The 22,095-nt window shown below is 46.4% G+C and overlaps 2 protein-coding genes across 5 annotated transcripts; one reads left to right on the plus strand and one right to left on the minus strand.

Moving 5' to 3' along the window:
* Nucleotides 1-1,060: 1,060 nt before the first annotated feature.
* ANGEL2 (angel homolog 2) lies at nt 1,061-17,974 on the plus strand. 4 transcript variants are annotated; one of them, XM_081854796.1, is made up of 9 exons: nt 1,061-1,279; nt 6,859-7,271; nt 9,736-9,992; nt 10,757-10,826; nt 11,603-12,027; nt 14,137-14,263; nt 14,854-14,917; nt 15,887-16,050; nt 17,535-17,974. In XM_081854796.1, the coding sequence occupies exons 1-9, from the start codon at nt 1,254-1,256 to the stop codon at nt 17,684-17,686; spliced, it is 1,698 nt and encodes a 565-aa protein (XP_081710922.1). In that variant the 5' UTR covers nt 1,061-1,253; the 3' UTR covers nt 17,687-17,974. The 4 variants fall into 4 exon arrangements, with proteins under 4 accessions (XP_081710922.1, XP_081710919.1, XP_081710921.1 ...); XM_081854793.1 differs by having other exon boundaries at nt 9,733-9,992; nt 15,887-17,974; XM_081854795.1 differs by lacking the exon at nt 17,535-17,974 and having other exon boundaries at nt 9,733-9,992; nt 15,851-15,990.
* KTI12 (KTI12 chromatin associated homolog) lies at nt 2,714-4,263 on the minus strand. Its single transcript, XM_081855013.1, has one exon. It carries the CDS (start codon nt 3,834-3,836, stop codon nt 3,042-3,044), a length of 795 nt encoding a protein of 264 aa, XP_081711139.1. The 5' UTR covers nt 3,837-4,263; the 3' UTR covers nt 2,714-3,041.
* Nucleotides 17,975-22,095: the final 4,121 nt, after the last annotated feature.

The raw sequence follows: 22,095 nt of genomic DNA on the forward strand, positions 1-22,095 counted from the left end.
TGCTCACCTTTTTTTATTCGAGGGGAGGGCAACTGGTGACCCCGGCACTAAAAACTTTTGTTGGAAAAGTGATTCCACAGATGTTATACGGAGTAGAACTCTGGGGATGGAATCAGAAGCTGTTAGAACGGCTTGAAATCTTCCAAAATTTTTATCTCAGAAGAATTCTAGGCCTCCCTCAGAGTACTCCGGCAGCTCTCCTAAGAGTGGAAGTAGGATTACCTTCTGTGTCTGCCAGGGCCCACTTAAGATTCTTGCGTTTTTTCACCAACCTCATAGATGCCCCGAACACCCTATTGGCTAAACAAGCCTTTGTATCATTACAATATAATACCACTTGGCATAAAAGTCTACTAGACATTCTGTCCAGATACAACCTACCTGAGTTTAACACTCTCAAATTGTGGAGCCCTGATAAAGTTCGGGAATGGATCTTTGAAAAAGACGCCTTTTTGGACTCCACCAAGATAAAAAACTCTGGGTTTTCCTACTGGTTCCCACGAGTAAAAGCAGTCAAAACCTGTGCCAACTACTTGGTGGAGATCACTGATCCCACCCTTCAGAGAGCTTTCACCATGGCACGGTTTCAAACATTGCCAACTGCTTATCTGACCGGTAGATACACAAAAACCCCAGTTGAGCATCGTTTATGTCCTTGCCTTATGAAAATTAAAGAGGATCTTACACATTATTTCCTCTATTGCCCCATTTACTCGGGCTTTAGAGACACATTGCTGCAAATTATACCCAACTCTATAACCAGTCCTGAAGATAGAGTAAATTTTTTGTTAGTTGATGCAAACCCACGCATTACCCATGTGGTAGCGGTCTTTGTGATGAAGGCCATGAAAGCCAGGGAAAGATTTATGGTCGACAATGTAAAGACCCCTTCATTGTCTGTTTAACTCACTGCCCGTTTTCCCTCCTTTTCTATTTTGTGGGAAGATGGTTTTGTTGGCATAGTATGTAATGAATTTTAATATTTTTAACTATTGTAGTGTTGATTTTTGTGCACAGGCATGGTCCTCACAATAAACGGATTTGATTTGATTTGAAAATCTCCAGTTCTAAATTTTCCGGAAAACCCACATCACTGATTAAGATTAGTATTTTGTGTGATCACAATAGAACAATGGTTCCAAAGTTCTAGGTCTAGCACTACAGGTTTCCATGGCAATTGTGATTTGGTTCCAAGAGGACCAATTCTGCCCTCACAGTTCGCCAACTATTGTTTCATTTAAAGGTAGAACTAGATGTGGAACCGCATCATGGCCATAAGGTGAGTTTTTTAGCTAGTTAGAACTCATTTGGTTGTTCTGTTACTGGGTTCTGTGTATGTTTATTTAAAAATTTAAGTCATAGAATTGTAGAGTTGGAAGGGACTACGAGGATCATCTAGTCCAGCCTCCTGTAATACAGGAATCTTTTGCCCAATGTGGGGCTTAAATCCACAATCCTGTGATTAAGTCTTGTGCTCTACCAACTGAGCTATTCCACTATGCGCCATTGGTTTTTATACTTGCAAACTACTTAGAAGCATATTCTGACATTGAGCATTACATAAATAAATATGTTGAACAGGACTCACTCCCAATGTGATTGTGCATAGAGATTGCCACCTGTTCAATTGGGCAAACTCCTAAGTGTGCATAGGACAGCAGCCTCCATCTCTCCCTCAGGTATATTGTCAAGGTGTACAGTTTGCATTCACAATGTCAATATAAAACTGACATTTAATGTTATTTCCTTACCAGTACTAGGTAGATATTTATAGTTTAGATTGTATTTAATTAGCATAATCTATAAAGTGATATTGGCCCCTGGAAAGAATCACAGCATATTCCCTTTCGCACTAGAGGCACTGATGCATCTCTTTGGTATAATAAAAGTGACACCTTAAAAAGTTGCCACCCATGGCAAATAGTAATTCATTCTAGAGTGATAGCAAATGAACTATGAGCAATTCCCAAGAGGGTCTCACTGAAATGGACTGGAGCACTTAATTCCCATTCATTTCAGTGCAGTTCATATGGGAGCGCACCATGCTCCATGTTACTAAGTAGGATGTGGGTTTATTTATTTATACACCACCCTCCCAATACCTTATTAGGACAGCTTGCTATTAAAAACAGCATAACAATAACTTTTAAGGTAAGTTTCAAACACTAAATCTACAAAAGCAGTATACATATAATCCCCCTAGGGTACCAAATATCTTGAGCCAGCCCTGATGCTCATCCTTTCTGTTTTACTCTTGGAAAAGGCAATAGTAGCTGTCTGTTAAGAATAGCAGGAGTTGTGGTCCTGCAACACACAGTCCAGCAGTTGATTGTAGTGGGTTTGTGTCCAATCCATGATTAAGAAACTCTCGGGATCACACTCAATTTACATCAGAATCGTCGTCTGACCACAATAGCATCACACTGAATGGCTTTAGACTGGCTACTGTTTCTCAAGTCAGAGAACTGTAGTTGGATAGGATTCTGAGAGTCATCTAGTGTCCCTCCAGGGGGCCTAAACCACCAACCTTCTGTTAAAACAACCTGACACACTGACTCATTGTGCCACCAGATACCAGCTCCCTTAGTGTGCTGTACATGAACCATGTACACAACCCTAGAATCGTAGAACTGAAAGGGACCTAGACATCTCCCAAGGGGCATCTCCAACCCCGCCTGCAGCAAGGGAGCGTAACAAAAACGAAAAGAGCAACTTAAAATATAAACAGGTGTGTGACCTGCGGAGAGGAAAAACTCATTTATTTACAATAATCCTGACCCCCTTTTGCCAAGATCGGTTTCGGACCAGTTCGACACACTTAAAATGAGAGGCAGGAGGTGCATTCCTCTCTCGGGTTTAGACGGCAAAGTCGACCCAGGGCCAAAAACTCCAGCAGCAGACAAACTCCCTTCATGGTCGGGGAGGCTCTTTCGGGTCTTGCGTGCTGCACGTGCATAGCGGGCGGTCCAAATCCCACGGCGCGCCTGCTCCGTCCCCCTCGGGCTTGCTTTCCTTTCGGCTCGGCGGCTTCCAGCCCCTCCTCACTGGAGGTTGCGGCCCAGGTACTGCAGGAACATGCTTCCAAGCTGCGGCAGGTCGCCCTCGCCTTCACCCGGGTGCATCTTGGCGTAGCTGAGGAACTGTCTCCGGAGCCGGCTCAGCTCCGCCAGGCTGACGGGCCGGGTCAGCAGCAGCCCCGGAGGCTCCCCGCCGCCTGCCTGCGACAGCCCGTCCACCGCGAGCGGCACGAACTGGCCCGGCTGGGCTCCGTTCCTCTGGGCGGCCATGAGGGCGGCCAGCACGGCCTGCGTGAGGCGGTCGAGGCGGTGCAGGAAGCCGGCGGCCTGCAGGGGCTGCGAGCGCGTGGACTGGTTGGGCGGCGGCGGGCGGCGCTGGAAGAGGGCGGCGCGGATCTCGGGCCAAGGCAGCGGCTCGGCGGGGTCGGCGGGCGCCACGAAGAGCGGCCAGTCCCAGCGGTGGCGCGAGTCGGGCGGCTCCAGGGGAGGCCGGTCCGGGCGGGCGGCGCCTCCCGGGCACAGGAGCACGCAGTGCGGCGTCCCCGCGTGCTTGCTGAGGCAGTACAGCTCGTAGCGGAAGCTCTTCAGCTCGGCGCCCGAGTCCACCAGCACCACGTCGCGGCGGCTCAGCAGGCGCTCGGCCTCCGCCCTCAGAGCAGCCCGGGCGACGCCGTCCCCGCCGCCGGCGCCCAAGTCGGCCTCGGTCACCACGAAAACGCGCCGCTCTGAGGCCTCCTCGGCGCTCAGCGCCGCCTTCAGCTCTTCGGCGCGCCGGGTCTTGCCGCTTCCCGGCAGCCCGCAGAGGACGACCAGCGGCATGGCGTCTCTCTCCGCCTCAGTACCAAGCCGGGCCGGTTGTCATCATATTCCCCCTCAGGGCCTTTCTTCCCTGCACAAAAATGGCGGCGGAGGCGTTAATGTTGCCCTTAAGAAAGATGGTTCCCGAGAGAGAGAGAGAGAGAGAGATTATTCGCCCCGCCTTCCGCTCTTTGAATTGTTCTACGACGACTTTTATCCACGGACCATAGAGATAGGAAAAAATAGAGTGTGGAGTCCTGTCTAAAGATGCTTCCAAACTCGCCTTTAGAGTAGAACTGGTCCCACGGAAATGGCAACTGATAGAAAACAACGAAGCAAAGTTTTTGGTCTCCGCCAGAGGAGAAGTGGAAGCTTTCCGTTTTCGCGCAATATCGCCGCAGGTTCTAAAGGGAAGAGTCTAAAGGAACCCGGAAGTCTTTCGTGTTCAGTAGGTCTAGTTATAAATCTATGAGTCCGTCGGCGAGGGCAGCGTCTGTTGCGGAAGACGAACTACAAGTCCCATGGGCCCCCACGGAAGCCAAAGCGAGAGCGCCCTTCGTTACGTGAGGAGGGGAGGGGCGACCGCTAAGTCCGGCTTGTTTGGATGCGGCTGCGCGGGCGAAGCCGGACCCGGAGCGCGTGTGGTGAAGGAGCCGCCGGCCACGGCCCTCTGAGATGAGCCCTCTGCGGGGCCGGCGCGGGGAGCAGAGAACCTGCCGGGGCGGCCTGGCAAAGCAGAGGGCAGGTGTCCCCCCTGGAGGTAACTGCGGCGGCTCAGCCGGGGTGGGCGGCCTAAGGCTGGAGGGGGCCACCTGTGGCCCTCCGAATCACCCCCGACCACTGGCCGACACTGGCAACATGGGAGGGATTCGACAAGCTCGTGGTGCCTGTATTCCGCCTTCAGTGTCAGAATTATTACGGAATTTGTATATCGCCTTTCATCTGCGGATCATAAGGCGGCTTGCAATATAAAAACACCATCCTTCTGAAGGCTGCCTGTGGGGAGAGCGCTGATTTTCCTGCTCCTGAGCTTCCCACGCTGTTGGCCACTGTGACAACAGGATGCTGGACTCGGTGGGCCTGATCCAGCAGGCTCCTCTTAGGTTCTGAAGATTTGGAGGACCACAGGTTCCCCACCCGTGGCTGAAAGGCAGGTGTTGCCTTTGGCACTCCGGGTGTAGCTGAACTGCCTCTCCTGTCGGACCCAGCTAGTGTGGCAGGGGGTGAAGAGAGTTCAGCAACATCTGGAGGGCCACAGGTTTGCCACCCTGGTTTCAAAGGGTGGCAGTGAGGAGGATTAGGGCCTCCTGTGCTTACCTCTCCCGTGAAAGAAAGAGGGACATTTTTTGATTTCGACACTTTATATATCGCTTGACATCATCGTTTCGTGTAAATGTTGCTCAAATAATTACATTTGCACCCAGCCTTTCTTCTGTCATGAAAGGCAGCATGCATGTGTTTTTCAATTACTGTACTTGGCACTGATCAGACCCAGATCTGCATAGCTTCAGCAAAGTGCCTTCAGTCATACCCTGGAACTTAGTACTCTTTGGAATACAAGTCTAAACAGCTATTGATCATGATAGCTAAGTGAAACCTCCATATGCAGAATGTGTACCTCTTGAGTATTAAGATGCTAGGAGCAAACAACAGGAGAGGATTGCTGCCTTCATGTCCTTGTATGTATGTATGTATACATACACACTAACAAATAAACGATCTTAGGATTTCAGTGTTACACATTTTGCTTTGCTGACAAAACATTTAGACTGGAAAACGTCCATTAATGAGGAGTCCAGAGATAAGCCCATTGATATTTCTGTATGTATATATATATATATATATATATATATATATATATGTATAAGATCTAAAATATATAAACACTGCAGGTAGCTGTGTAATGTGTTAGGAATAAAATAATCAGAAAGTAAAAATCAGGGTAGGAGTGAAGCTTTCTGGGATCAACTAAAAAGGCACAGGAGCATAGGAAGCTTCAGGGCAAGGTTATTACTAAATGATATGGTGGCCATGGATGTGTAAACAAGTTAGTAGCTGATTGAACTTGAGCATTAGTGAATATGTTCGGTATCTGCCAGTCATTCTCAAACTATGTGCTTTCTGTTTCACTTCTGCTGCTTCTATATCAGGCTTCCTCAACTTCGGCCCTCCAGATGTCTTGAGACTACAATTCCCATCATCCCTGACCACCGCTCCTGCTAGCTAGGGATCATGGGAGTTGTAGGCCAAAAATATCTAGAGGGCTGAGGTTGAGGAAGCCTGTTCTGTATGACAAAACTGTTCAGCCTTGTGTCATAACCAACCACACCTGGAAACACAAAGCAGCATAAAGCTGCAGCCTAATGTGTTTTTGGTAGAGACATCTAAGAGACCAAAGCAAGACCTGGATCATAGCTAGTGGACAGAGTTTCTTTTCTCCTGAAGAAAAAGTAATGCCCTTCCTTATTTAATGAGATTAAAGGTAAAGGTACCTCTGCCCGTACGAGCCAGTCTTGCCAGACTCTAGGGTTGTGCGCTCATCTCACTCTATAGGCCGGGAGCCAGCGCTGTCCGCAGACACTTCCGGGTCACGTTGCTAGCGTGACAAGCTGCATCTGGCGAGCCAGCGCAGCACACGGAACGCCGTTTACCTTCCCGCTGGTAAGTGGTCCCTCTTTATCTACTTGCTTTTGAACTGCTAGGTTGGCAGGCGCTGGGACCAAACGACGGGAGCGCACCCCGCCGCGGGGATTCAAACTGCCGACCATGCGATCGGCAAGTCCTAGGCGCTGAGGTTTTACCCACAGCGCCACCCGCGTCCCTTGTAATGAGATTAAATATTTGTAATTTGAGGATAAAGCCAATTACAGACTTCAAGTAATGGAGGAGTGTAATGTTGCAGCATCCGAGATCAGCCAGGAGGATGCAGTTTCCAGACAGGAAGCCATGTTAGTGTGTTGCAGTAAGAACAAGGCCGTTGTCTAGTTGTCATGTCTGTATATCTCACAGCAAAGGATCTTTCCTAACACTGCTTTCTTTCCAGATATCCCATGCTGTCCCATCGTGTACAGAGGCTCGGCAGAGATTGGGTTTGCCACTGGAATGTTGCTCAAAGACTCTTCCGGGATGGTCAAGCTTTCCAGCATATGAAGAGAACCGCATCCTGTTTTGGGGCTTGTTACTCACCCTTGAACCCTTGGGATTGCCCAGGGAGCTGTAGGCTTCCTCAGCTCTGGAGCACACAGTTTCCTAGCCTTGTACAAAACTCTTCCATTCATCTCTGTTCTACAATGAAAGCTGAGGGAGATGAGCCATGTGTAAAGCGAAGAAGACATAGTGGGGATCAGGACATTTGTCACAGCCCTAATGAAAAACTGTGTACCTCACCTTCAGATGAAACATCCTGGTCTCTGCCTCAACCTCAGTGTAAAGAAAGAAGCACTCCAGAACCAAGAGGTATGGTGGCATCTCACTCCCTTGATCCTTTGCTCTTAATATTTACAGGGTTGTGTTACTTATTTAGGAGAGAAGAGAGGCCATGGGGTCTGGGGTGCCTTGGTTCAAGTCCCCACGCGGCCATGGAGCTTACTCAGTGAGCCGGTCAATGTCTCTTGCCTAACCTACCTCATCGGATTCTTGTGGTGCCTTGAATTCCTTGGAAAAAGGATGAGATAAAAGTGTGATATTATTATATATGCTGAATTCAACTTGCTCAGAAACCACACATATTTATGGTTTATGGTCCATAAGCTGTTCACACCTTTCTTTTGCACTGTTGACAACAGCTGATAATATAAGCCAACAAAATTTACTAGAGTGATCATTTTTGTTGTTGTTGCCTGCACTTCCAGGCCTGCCAGAGAGGAGGTGAAGGCCCCTCCTTCATATCCTGCTTGGGTACACAAGCTACTAGCAACATGGGGTGCTGCCTTATATTGAGTCAGCAGAGGTTGAATGGCCATCCGTCATGGATGCTTTTGCTGAGATTCCTGCATTGCAGGGGGTTGGACCAGAAGACCCTTAGGGTCCGTTCCAGCTCTACAATTCTGTGATTCATTGGTCCATCTACTTCACTGCTTTCCATGCTGAAGCAGGAATCCTTCTCAGTCTTACCTGGAGATGCCAGGGATTGAGCCTGGAATCATCTGCATACAAGGCAGATGATGCTCTGCCACTGAGCTACGTCTTTTAGGCTAATAATAATAATATTTCTACTAAGTGGACTGGTGAATGCTGAATGGATCATTCTATCCTACTATTTTGTGTCCTCCACCACCAGCCTGCTGCATTTTCTTGCTGCCAGTTGACACCTTTATGCTGTTTCTGAAGCACAAAAGTTCACCCCACCCCTTATATCCCCAATTAATCATTGTGCTCTAGAGGTGAGGGCCTCCTTCAGGTACCATCTTATCAAGATGTCCATTCCGCACAGTGCAGGAATCAGGCCTTTAGTATTGTGGCAGCTGCTCTTTGGAAATAACTTCCATTAAATATTAGAGATGCACCATCTCTGTTGTCATTTCAGCGCTTACTGAAAACTTTCCTCTTTCAACAAACCTTTTAAGGAAAGATCATTCCCAGTCTGTGTCGGAATCTTGAATTGTTTTTAGATGTTTTAATTGGCACATTTATCATGTGCTTGCCACCCTGTGCTCCTCTGGGAGGAAGTGCAGGAAATAAATGGAAGAAGATATTTCCATTTCTTCACAGCTAGTATGGAGACCAAGCAGGCTGGTGAGGGAGGCATTTTTGCAATGTATCTGTTGTTATTCAGTTTATGTGTCATTTTCAAACATAAAGAAGTGCTGAAGCAACTCAACAGCAATTCAGTACCAAAAATAGAACATACAGGTAGCATATCAATTAAATTTCACCAACAAAAATTAATCACAAAATAGAAGAATCCATCTTCCACCAGCCCACTCATTTGCCTGCATCCAGCAAATTGTTTATTACAACTTTTATGTTAAATTCCACTCCTCAACAGAGTCCTGTTTATTGCTATCCCAGGGTTTTCTTGTTGTTATTATTTTCTTCCTACTTTCTGTTATATACTAAAGCTACTTCTAAGAGAGATGGGTCTCTTTTGGTACTATTGCTGTTAAACAATTCAATAACAGAAGTGTTGTTGTTTAGTTGTTTAGTCATGTCTGACTCTTCATGACCCCATGGACCAGAGCACGCCAGGCACTCCTGTCTTCCACTGCCTCCCACAGTTTGGTCAAACATGCTGGTAGCTTCGAGAACACTGTCCAGCCATCTAGTCCTCTGTCGTCCCCTTCTCCTTGTGCCCTCCATCTTTCCCAGCATCAGGGTCTTTTCCAGGGAGTCTTCTACTTCCTATTTAAAGAAGTGCCTGGATAGCTCAGTTGGTTAGAGCATGGTGCTGATAACACCAAGGTTGCAGGTTCAATCCCCGCAAGGAACAGCTGCATATTCCTGCATTGCAGGGGGTTGGACTAGATGATCCTCAGGGTCCCTTCCAACTCTACAGTACTAAGTGCCAATGTTATTGCCAAATTACTAGAAGTCCTGCTTAACGAAACACTTAAAATTATTTTTCATATTTTAAACATTTATACCCCTACCCTCAGAAAGCTTTCCCAAAAGAGAGATAAAAATACAGCAGTTCAACAAAATTATCAAAAAGAAAAGGCTTTAGCTTGCTACCTCCTAGATTTGTCTGAGCAGAGGAGTACCTAGGCAGAGCTCCACAACTAAGGAGGCTGCCTCGCTGATCAGTACACACCTGATCTCAGAAGGGGAACAGGCCCTAATGCAGAGCTGGACAGTTCATATTTAATTAGTAGGCTCCCCAAAACAGGACTTAAATTGTTTTGTACAGAACTTTAAAAGCTCAAGTCAAAAGTATGAATGCAAACAATCCGCCGCTCCTGGCCTGGTTGTTGTGTTTCAGCAGGTGTGGTCAAGAGACACTGGGAATACTTTTGCCAGCAAAGTAAAAAAATGAAGGTCCTTGAAGAGGATAAGCCGATCAACCAGGATCATCAAGACACACTAGAGAAGTTTGATTTCACCGTGATGTCGTACAACATCCTTTCCCAAGACTTGTTAGAAGGCAACTCTCACCTGTATAGACACTGCCAACGGCATGTGCTAGCCTGGAACTATCGTTTTCCCAACATTCTGGCAGACATCAAACGGCTGGATGCAGATGTAAGTGGGAAGCTAACCTCATAGCTGCCAATAAAAAAGCAATCCATAGGAGGACAAATCTTTTACAGACTGTAAGCCGGGCATGAGGATCCTTTGGCCCTTCAGATGTTGCTGAATTACAACTCCTATCATCCCTGGCCATTCACCATGCTTGCTGAGGCTGATGGGAATTGTAGTTCATCAACATCCAGAGGCCAAGAAGTTCCCACACCTGCCATAAGTGAGCATGTGGTTATTTCATGCACTTCATGTTTAGGTATAGTGAACATGCACCTGGTGCCATGTTTCTCCATTCAGATTCCTTCTAAAAAAACCAACCCTTTTTAACCTGGTCTTATTTTCTTACAGCCCAGTCCATTGCATGTTTCTTTGGAAGTAAATCATTTTTAGTTCAAGTGAATATAAAATTGCAGCCTTGGGCTGAATGAAATACAATGGGATTTACTTCCAATAAGACATGCATCGGTTTATAACGTTAATCTTCCTTTTAAAGGCACGTTGATTTCACTGCCAGAGCTAACCATGCTCTTCAGGAATCAGCGTGGCTTGAAAATGCTTGAATTTGCCTGAATCATACCCAGTTCTTAACAATACATAATTTTACTATTAAATAACCTGAAATTATTTTCAGTTGCAGTATTACCATTATTATCTCTTCTTAGAAATGTTATTGAAAGTTGTAAGCCAGTTTCTAAAATTTTAAAGTCAGCCTAGTCATGTTGGGGAGTATGCTACTTGTTGATCAGCTGTTTTCCTCCCAATAGGTACTTTGTTTGCAAGAGGTACAAGAAGACCACTACAGAATAGAGATCAAGCCAAGTTTGGAAGCCTTAGGTATAAACTGTCCAGTAATATATGTCAAACCACCACCTACCCACCCCGCTTTCCCCAGCTAACCTCCTTACAGTCCACTGATTTTGGCCATATTAACCCCAGCCCATCTCCATGAGCAAATAGACAGAAAGCAGGAAGGTATGGGGAGAACCAAGGTACAGTCTTGCCAGTAGACCATGTACTTATCTCCCCAACCCTCCATAAGCCAAATCTGACAGGCAGGCAGGGTTGGGACCTCTGTGGATAATCACAGTGCTTTGAGGTGCAGTGAATCAGCAGGCTTGAAGTCACCACCTGTCAGCTGATTGGTGATGACTTCAAGCCTGCTTTCCAAAGGGGTGGGCTGTGCAATCGAGTTCCTCACAATGAATTCAGTCACACAGCCAATCCAGTTGCATCTTCACCTGTCGCACACTTGATGTGCAGGTACGGGGCAGGTGTGCATGGTTTGGTGGAAATAGCCTCGTATGCCATATTTGGCCTTTGGGCAGGAGATTCCCCATCCCTGCTATAAGAGGTAGACCCACCCCACCCCTGCTGTGTAGCTGAGGGACGGGGAAGCTGTGGCTCTCCAGATGTTGGACTCCAACTCACACCTTCTCTGACCATTGGCTACGCTGGCTGGGGCTGATGGGAGTTTTCATTGAACAATTTGTGGAGGACCACTTGTTCCCCATCCCCGGCATACAGCCCAATGGACCAGAACATATTAAACATGTGTACTTAAGAGTATAAAGGAGACACATTTTGAAGCACCTTTTTTCTCCCTTCCCCAGGCTATCATTGTGAGTACAAGATGAGGACAGGAAGGAAGCCAGATGGCTGCACCATTTGCTTCAAGGCCTCCAAGTTCCATCTCCTCTCTTCGAATCCAGTGGAATTCTTTCGTCGCAACATCCCCCTCTTGGACAGAGATAACGTGGGCCTGGTGGTTCTCTTGCAGCCTCTTTTTTCCTGCAAGGCTCCCTCGGCCGCCATCTGCATTGCCAACACACACCTGCTGTATAACCCAAGGCGGGGGGACATCAAGCTCACCCAGCTTGCCATGCTGCTGGCGGAAATTACCAGCGTGGCTATGCAGGAAGACGGGCGTTTCTGCCCCCTCGTCATCTGCGGGGACTTCAATTCCGTCCCTCACTCTCCCCTGTACAATTTCTTAAGGGAAGGCAAGCTGAATTACGAAGGACTGGCAATAGGGAAAGTAGGTAGCCATTTCTCAAGTTGGTGTGTAAAGAAAAAAAATATATGGGTAGACAACACGCAAAAGATGATGTCCCTGCCACCCACCCCTGTAACATTGTGGGGTTTCCATGATGATAATTTGCATTGCTGTTCTTTCTAAAATATGCTGTGTGGTCCAAAGCCAGTGCAGGTATGAGGTTTTCAAACAGTGTTCTTAGGAAGTAGTTGGTTGCAGCCATTAATAATCTTCTGGAGCTTTCAGCCCACAGGAGGGTGGAAGACATTCCAAGGCCCTATGTTTAAGTTGCCATTTAGCTCCTAGCTTTCATATCTCAGTTTTTAACACTGGTGGTGAACTGCATTTAACCAGCAGACCGAATCATTCTCTCTCCTGCCCCTTCTGGGCCAGGTCTGACAGGTTGCTAATGGGGCCACCCACTTGTTTATCACCTGATGTCTCCTGGCATCAGGTGACCCTTTTTTGCCCACATGGATCTTGCAGAGCAATTTGCAAAGTACTCCACATGACTCATCAGTCAGCTGATAGTTTGGTCTTGTTGAGCCTCTTTCCAAAGGAAGACCCAAGAGTATTGTGGAGTGCTTTTCATAGCGATTTGCAGGTGCTGCTGATCAGCTGATTGGTAGCACAGTAAATTAAAAATCATCTGGAGCATAGTTGCTTTTGCATGAAATAAGGGTGGTACCAATTTGTGTGTGTGTGTGTGTGTACACGCATGCGCACACACACACACATAGGAACATACAAACACATAATAAATGTAAAGTAATTACATTTTTGCCAGCTCTCTCACCAACTAGACTCCAAAACTGAGTACTTGTGGCGCAGGAGTTCTTTTATGGCTCAAAAAGTGGCTAAATGGGAAGCCAAAAATTAAAAATAAATGTGGCAGCTCTCACAATAGTAGAAATAAACTGTTGGGTCATTGAAAGGATTTGTGTTAAGACAGGTGCTCTTTAACATTCAAAACTGATCCAGAGTTGAGAGTGAATAGTAAGGTAATATATCATGCCAGTTTATATTGAAGGCTAAAATCCCAAGCTACCGTATTTTTCGTCCCATAGGACGCACCTAGTTTTTTGGGGGGGGAATAAAGGAAAAAATTTTTTCCTTTATTCCCCCCCCCCCCAAAACCAGGTCGGGGAAACCGAACCAGGTCAAGGAACAGCGGGATGGTGGCGCTGCGCCTCCCTGCTGTCCCCCGAGCTTGTGGGGCTGGCCGATGTCTGCCCGGTGCGAGGGGCGCTCTGCTTTAGGGCGCCCCACACGCCGGGCGGCAGGCTGCTATCCGCAGCGAGAGGAGCCCTGCGGGGAACTCCTACAGGGCTCCCCACGCGGATGTCTGCCCAGCACGAGGGGCGCTCTGCTTCAGGGCGCCCTTCGCGCCGGGTGGCAGGCTGCTATCCGCAGTGTGGGGAGCCCTGCGGGGAACTCCTGCAGGGCTCCCCACGCTGCGGATGTCTGCCCAGCGCGAGGGGCGCTCTGCTTCAGGGCGCCCCTCGCACCGGGCGGCAGGCTGCTATCCGCAGCCTAGACAGCCCTTCGGGAACTCCCGCAGGGCTGCCTAGGCTGCGGATGTGTTGCCAAAGCGCCAGGCGCTCTGCTTTCAGCGCGCCCGGCGCTCCGGGAAGCAGGCTGCTATTTGCAGCCTAGACAGCCCTGCAGGAACTCCTGCAGGGCTGCCTAGGCTGCTGATGTCTTCCTGAAGCCTGGAGAGCGAGGGGGTCGGTGCGCACCGACCCCTCTCGCTCTCCAAGCTTTAGCGAAAGCCTGCATTTGCCCCATAGGACGCACCCAGATTTCCCCTTCATTTTTGGAGGGGAAAAAGTGTGTCCTATAGGGCGAAAAATACGGTAACTATGAATTGCCATGAAATAGCTCTGCAAGCTAGATGGCTGAACCTAAGACTACAGTCCTAAAATCTTTTATCTAGAAGTAAGTCCAATTGAAGTTAATGGGGCTTTCCTCTGAGTTGACATTTTTAGGTTTGTAATGTAAATGATTTCTATGTAGGTGGGTTCTGGGTTACAGCAGAAATCACTGTTGGGCATCTTCTAGAAATGCACATATTTCTCTTTGGTTGTTTTGTTTTGTTTCTTGCTTTTTAAGGTGTCTGGCCAGGAACAGTCCCCACGGGGCAATAGGATACTCACTATCCCCATTTGGCCTCAAAGCCTCGGCATTTCTCAGGACTGTATGTATGAGGAGCAACAGAAGCAGCTAGAAAAAGAAAGAGGTAAATTTCAGAGCAGATAACCCGAGTGTTTTCCCAAAAGGTTACTTCCCCTCAGATGTTTACAGCTGAATTTAACCTAACAGTTCCTTCGTGTGTCATTTCAGCAATTCAGTCACATAATGCTGGCAGTTCAAGTCCTACAGGCGCTGTCTGACCCCAGAGAAGCTAAAAATATAAAGTCATTGGGAGTTCATCAGTGGGTGAAAAGTTTTTGTGGATGTTTACAAAAGCCTTAGAAGTGATTTTAGTAGAGTTGACTGGTCACATTGGTTCTTCCCAAGCGCTCATCTGCAGGTCAACTCATGAGCAACTTTTGGCTGAATGGATAAGCAGCAGCTGTAGTTCTGTGTGCACTCTCCCATTATAGGGTAGGAGCCATAGCTCATACACAGATCACCTGTTTTGCAGGTTCAATTCCTGCCATCTCCAGTTATAGAAGGATCAGATAACAAAACAGGGGTGGAAGATGTCTTGCTGGTGGCTTTGCTATCAAGCAGACTAGAGAATACTGGACTCAATGAACAAATGGCCTGATCAGGTATAAGGCAGCTTCCTGTGCTTCTATGATTGCTGTTGTTGGTTTTTTCCAGAGAGAAAAGAGACTAAAGAAGGAAGCTTGGAAAATTCAGAAGAGGTCGTAACAGTGGCAAAACGGTAAATTTTGACATCACTGCGGTTGTCAGCTTGTTTGCAGGCATCAGCTACTACAACTCTGGACCTGTATAAACAGAGAGCTGAAAGTTTTACTCACTAAAATGCTATATGTGCACTCCCTACTTCATCCTCCAACACACCAAGGAAGAAGAAATTGGAAATTTGCAAACTGGCAAGGGTTTGAATATCCAACATATGGTGGTTAGGGTTAACCATGGTTTGCAAGACCAACCCCCAGTACAAAGTTGGCTTGTTCAAAGAAACCATAGTTACAACCATATTTTGGCCTGGTTTGGATGCAACAGTAAATGCTTCCGATCTCCTTATGGCCATGCTGATGGGATAAAGGGGAGCACACCATCCAGGTCTTGTGCCCCTATTACTAAACTGGTTTTGCCTTTGGTCTGAGCAAAGCTGTAGGTTAACCTGGATATAATTCTTGGCAATATAATTGCACCAAAACTTTGCAGATGCTGTCTTAGAGGCTTTGTTCTGTGCAATATGGGAACTGGGTCTTTGGAATTGCTTCTAAGATACTGGATACTATTTCTAAGATATTTTTCATTGTTTGATCTCTTGTTGTTTGTTACCCTGGGTTTCTTTGGGAGGAAGGGCAGGATATAAAATTAACAAAGGAATAAAATACAGCATTGTATGAAGGACATGGTTTAGGCTATGTCCACTATGAAGTGGATGAGGAGCAATAGCAGGACAAATGTTTCCATTGTTAAACAATCGTGGCTCACAATTGCGTTGTTCTTGCCCTGCCTTGCTGCAATAGCATTATCAGTCTGGATTGTCATGTCAAAGTGTGGGGCTTAGGTACAGAAAACAGAGCAGCTCTGGGCCAGATGGACAATTGTGGGTGGAACATCTGAAACATCAGTAACCTGGTGTAAGCATGGCCTCATCTGTGATCCTTTGTCTCAGCAGACGCTGGTGACTTCTGAAACACTTCTCCCGTTTTAGGTCACCCACATATTTGCACCACAGTTTTCCCTTGTCTTCGGCCTACACTCATTATCTGCCAGACAGCGGAACCCCAGAAGTCACCACTTGCCACTCCAGGAGCGCAGTCACTGTGGATTATATCTTCTATTCTGCAGCAAAGGAGAACACAGCTTCAGAACCAGGCAAGTGACTCTAGAGCGAGATAGGTGACTAATGATTGGCTAGGTGCTCACCCAGTCTGCACAATGAGCAAAAATTTCTAGTACAGTAGAGCCTCTTTAAAGCACCCACACAAAAACACACGTGGCTTTGTCGCTTCCAGATGTTCTTTATCCCACATTCATAAAATGCTAATACTAAGAGAAGGGACTTGATTCGGACAGAAGACCTCTCTTGATTTTCAGTGCTGACTGAACAAACAGCTCAGTCCACAGCTTAATATAGAAGCTGCCTGGCTAGCTCAGACAAGGCTGGATTCTCTACCAGAAGATTTATCACCACTTAACTACCTGCATTTGTAGCCTGCACCAACAGATCTTCTTTGCATCATTGTCTTTGTAATGCTGACTTCCCTCCCTACACAGTTCAGTTTCAGGCTTTCCAGTGGATCACAAATAAACCAGCCCAGTCTGTTCCTATGCATTTAACATAAACTGGATCTATAGAGATGAGCAAGTAGAGCTTCTCACTACTAAGAGATACCACATTTCCATTTAATCTCTAAAGATCAAGCTGCTTGAAAAGGCACAGGACCAGTTTGTTTGTTTTAAAGTTTACAATTCCAGTGTGGCAAAGCCTGGAATTATTACATGCATTTTACCTGACAACATTGTACCATGTGGAAGGTTACTACTTCTTTAAAAAATAAATAAATCAAGCAATAGCAGTTACAGCAAAAGCTCACCAGATGGTGCCATAATGTTAAAAGTGCCTTCAAGCTGATCTCCTTGGTGGATAAGTCAGGACTGAAGCTTGTCTTGGTTGCTGTGCTATGCATCTTTGCAAAATCCACTGGATGGAATGTTAAGTCTGTGTTTGTTTAAACTGGGGTGATCAAGAGAACTAGCAGGACATAATTGGCCAAGAGACTGTGATGCGAACAAAGAAGTTCTCACTTCAGATTTCAACCCAGTGATGAAACTGACCTTAGGTAAACCATGTTATATTTGGGGAAGGATCACACTCCACACACACACACACACACACACACACACCTGGGAGTTAATTGGAGAGTTGGTGTGGCAGAGTGCCTAACACACTGAACTATGAAATAAGTAGATCATGTAGCTTTCCCCAGCCTGATGTTGGAGTACAGCCTCCATAAGCCCCAGCCAGCATGACCCAATTGTCAGGAATAGGGCATTAAAGTCCATAATATTTAAAGGGGAGCAAGTTGTGGGGAAGTGTGTGTGAAGCGCTTACTTGAAAGCATCATATAAATGTTCAGTATTGTTTACATTGACTTGAAAGTTCCCCAGAATGCAGTGTCTGTAAAGACCAATAAAGGAACTGTGATTCCCTGCTTGCTTATTTCAGAACAGCATGATGATGCATCCAGGCCCTGGTGCCAGCTCAGTTGTGATGTAATTTACGTGCTTATGAACCTCTCTTCAAACCTCTGGATTGTCCACAGGCACCTGATGAAAGCCTCTTCTTTCTGTTGCAGGAGCTGAACGTGCCTTTGACGGACGCCTGAACCTTCTTGGCCGATTATCACTGGTGACGGAAAAAGATCTCTGGGCTGTCAATGGGCTTCCCAATGAAACCATCTCCTCTGACCATCTCCCTCTCCTAGCCAAGTTCAGGCTGGAAGAGTAACACCAAAATAACGATGACCCACCTGTCTTTTATCATTCCACTTTCCTTTTCCTTAATTCTACATCGTCAAAAGGGACTGGAGAGTGCATGCCTCCTTGATGGGTTTTAAATACAGGTATATATATATATTGTAAATTATCACAGCTACTCAGATATAAAAAAAGCAAATTGGAGTTTTACATTGGGATTCCTTTTTTAATAATGGAAAGTATTTGTGCAGTAATTTTTTAAAAATATATATTTACTTTTCATCAAAGAGATGGTATAAAGTGCTTTTTAAAACAGAAACGATGATCAGATTTTTATTTCTTAATATTTTGATTCTCACCCTTCCTCCCAAAGGAGTCCAGGGCAACAGTCAACAAGGCAGCAAAAAATAAAATAAAATAAAACAAGTAAAAGCCATCACACGTCCTTGCAGCTATAGCTTTCATGGAGCTCCCTTAATCCTACAGGCAAGCATTTCTTCTAGACATTGATTTGTTTTCTTCCAAGGAGATGGGCTTCACTATATCTTTACCTCCTTTCATCCTCTGAGTAGCCTAGAGGTGTGTGTGATGATGAAAGAGAACCCCTTTCTACTATCTGGGCTTTCAGGGCTGTGCCTGGGATTTGAACTTGAGTTTCTGACATCTAAGTCCAGCATTTGTGGTTGCGGCCATGTTCCTAGAGGGTCTTCACCCCAGTTTGCTTTTATGATATTCCCTAAAGGTCTGACTACCTCTTCTGACTTTGGCAGTGGGTTGGGTGCCTGTTTCTCGAACCTGTGTCCATGGAGCTCATAGTGGCAGTGGAGCAAAATGTATTTTTCTATCATGTAAACAGCCTGAGGCAAAGGGTCAAATATCAGGAAATCCTGCTTCACGAATTGTGCGAGATACAGTTAGGCCTTGAGGGCAGTTGTGTGTGTAAAAATGGAAAGGGTGTTTCTGTCCCTGGCACAGAGCCACAGCGATTTGCAAAGCCACACCTATTTAATATTTGCCTTGCAAATAAATCTAGGGCAGCCGTATCACCCATCAACTTAGACCTTGATTTCTACTTTTGACTCTTTGATAGCCTGGAAGCAGGGGCGGGGGCGGACCCTGAATGAAGTACCTTCCCAGTTTGGCCTGGTTCCCTGTAAGTAATTTATTGATCATCACAGGTGAGCGGCTGTTGACAAGTCTGGCCAGTTACACAACTGTGAGCTGCAAGGAGAGCAAGGAGGAAGATGGCAAGGTTGCACAGGCAGCTTTGCTAATTCAAGGGGAGCACAGTCAAGCCCTTTGCTTGGCAGTTCTGCTGTATTCTCCGATTACTTTGGCCCTTGGAAGCTGTTCTTCAGCACAATATACCTGCAGGTTTTGCTGACTTTAAGTTTCTTTTTTAAAGGGGGAGAGAGAGCTCAGAGTAGCTAATTAACTGCACACGAAGCAATGAGGAACACACCTGAAATAACCTTTGCATTTGGCAGAAAACCAAACACCAAGACTGCATTTCTCCATAGGTTTGAAACAAACAGATGGAAGCACAGTTCATTAGTTTAATCATCCAAATACAGTCGTAATGTGTTTCTCGAACGAAATCCGTTCCAGAAGTCCGTTAGATTTCTGAAAACATTCGAAAACCAAAGCACAGCTTCCAGTTGGCTGCAGGAGCTTCCTGAACTCAAATTTGAAGCTGCTCTGAACGTTCAGCTTCCAAAAAACTTTCGCAAACTGGAACACTTCAGGGTTTGTGGCATTCGGGAGCCGAAACGGACGAGTACCAAGGCGTTTGAGAACCAAGGTACGACTGTATAGTTATAACTGTACTCTGCAGTGCAGCTTAAAAAACGATCCTCATTCTAATGGCTTAATAGAACACACGCAAGACATAGACAGCAGCCATATAGCGAGTCAGACCATTGGCTTGTCTAGCTCAATATTGTCTACGTGGCTCTCCAGGGTTTCAGGTGGGATAAGAACGTAAGAAGAGTCTACTGGATCTGACCAATGGCCCATCTAGTCTAGCATCGTGTTCTTACCATAGCCAACCAGATGCTTGTGGTAAGCCCTCAAGCAGGACCCAAGCATAAGAGCATGACACAGTGTAATATGTCATGTACTGTAGTGGTGTTCATCTGAGCTTGTTTTTACCTACCGTATATTTCGCCCTATAGGGCGCACCGGCCCATAGGACGCACCTAGTTTGGGAGGGGGAATAAAGAAAAAAAAATTATTCCCCCCCCCCGGGGCAGGGGTGGGGGAAGCCCAAGCTTCCCCAGCCCCCAGAACAGGCTGCTATCTGCAAGCCTTGGGAGCCCAGCGGGAACTCCCGCCGGGCTCTCCAGGCTTGCGGATACCTGCCCGAAGCCCAGGGTGCGCTGCTCAGCACGCCCCAGGCTTCGGGGTGCAGGCTGCTATCTGCAAGCCTAGGGAGCCCGGGAAAAGTACATCCTATAGGGCGAAAAATACGGCAATTTTAAGACCTGCTAAGGAACAGGTGATAGTTATTATTTCCTCATATGTAAAACCACAGAATTCAAAGAGGGTATACTTTCTGTTCCCCATGACTGTGTTGTTGTTGTTGTTGTTGTTGTTGTTGTTGTCATCGTTTAGTCATGTCTGACTTTTCGTGACCCCATGGACCAGAGCACGCCAGGCACTCCTGTCTTCCACTGCCTCCCGCAGTTTGGTCAAACCTGCAGTTTGGCCAAAGTATTAGAGCCTCAGCTTCAGGATCTGTCCTTCCAGTGAGCACTCAGGACTGATTTCCTTAAGAATGGATAGGTTTGATCTGAAATAAGGATGGAGCTATGTAGAGGCACTGGCTGGCTTTCAGGTTTTTTCCTGCATCGTGATTTTGGCCAGGGCACCTGCTCTTGTGATTCACTGCCCCCTGCATGAGGCAGGGGAGAGCTGCATTCATTCATGGTTTTTCCCACTTTGCCAGGTCAAATATTATGAAACAGTTATCACAATATGGGTTTCAAACTAGTTTTGGATGATATATCAATATATTTTCCATCTCTAATTGCTGGACTACAACTCTCATAATCCCTGATGCACCTGGCCTCTCAGGCTGGACCTAAGGGGGGCTGGAGTCCCAGAACATCTGGAGGGCCAGAAGTTCCCCACACCTTACATGCAACAAGAGCTACGCATATGTTTTCAATTCTGCTGCTGGGTCTCTGCAAAGCTTGGATAGGACACTGGCCCACTGATCTTGCTAGACTACAACTCCTATCATCCCTGAACATTGGCCTTGCTGGCTGGGGTTGATGGAAGTTGTAGTCCAAACCACAGGTAGAGGACTTCCCCTTTCTTTTAAAGAAAGAGCCTTTCTTTAAAAAGCAGTAACCCCACTGATCACCTGGTTGGCGAGCTGGATTTAGTTCTTCTTCCTGTTGTATTGTTTTAATGTTTTTGTGTTTGCAGCTCTGGGCTCCTTTGGGAGGAAGGGCGGGGTAGAAATTCAATAAATAAAATACTTGGCACAATTACTGCATTAAAAAAATGCAGCTCAGCTGCATCAGGACCATTTGGTGTCTCATCAGATTCTGTCACTGTGGGATGAGTTGAGTTTCTTTAAAAAATAAAAATCACAAGAGGCTATAAAAAAACCCCAAGACTTCCAAGATATTTTATTAAAGTTCCATGCTACACTAAACACACAAATGATGAGAAAAACAAAAAAAGAAAAAGAAATCATGCACATTTCTCACCCAGAACAGCATTTGACAAAAAATTATGGCAATAGAGAAACCTAGTCATTGAAATCACAGTTACTAAGTTTTCAAAATCGCAGGTTTGTGTTGTGATAGAATAGGATTCATCTGTACGTAAGGAAAATGACGCCTGGATACAAAATAATTCATCCACATTAGAAAAGTTTCATTGGGAGGTTTGAACCAGGGCGGCGGGGGGGGGCTAAATCCAGATTCACACCATACAAATAAAGCAGAACCAACACACATTTAAAACAGATAGCTTCTACCCCATAAATCCTGGGAAACTGGTTTATTAAGGGTTTGGGGAACCAAAGCTCAATGAGAATAAAACTACAGTTCCTAGGATTCTTTGGGGGGGGGGGTCCGTGTGTGCTGAACGTACTTTAAATGGATGGTGCAAACCCTGGATGGTGTGTTCATCTCAAGAACTAATGCAAGTAAAGTTCATGATGGAGCATGCCCCAAACACTTCACATATATTAGAGACATACATTATAGTACTTTAGAAAAAACAGAGAGGAAATCCAGACTCAGAATGTGACTTGGTTCCCACAGCACAGTAAGCCAGACTGGCTTAGCAAGCCCAGACAAGCATGGGGGTCCCAAGAGAAGCTTGCACCCAATCTGCTTCCTGGTCTTCCACTGCTGTGCTGAGCTAAACCAGGGTTTGTTGCAGCACATCAAACAGGGACCCGTGGTTAAGCTCACTTGGTCC

The sequence above is a fragment of the Podarcis erhardii genome, assembly GCF_964252035.2.
Source record: "Podarcis erhardii genome assembly, chromosome: 3".
Lineage (NCBI taxonomy): Eukaryota > Metazoa > Chordata > Lepidosauria > Squamata > Lacertidae > Podarcis > Podarcis erhardii.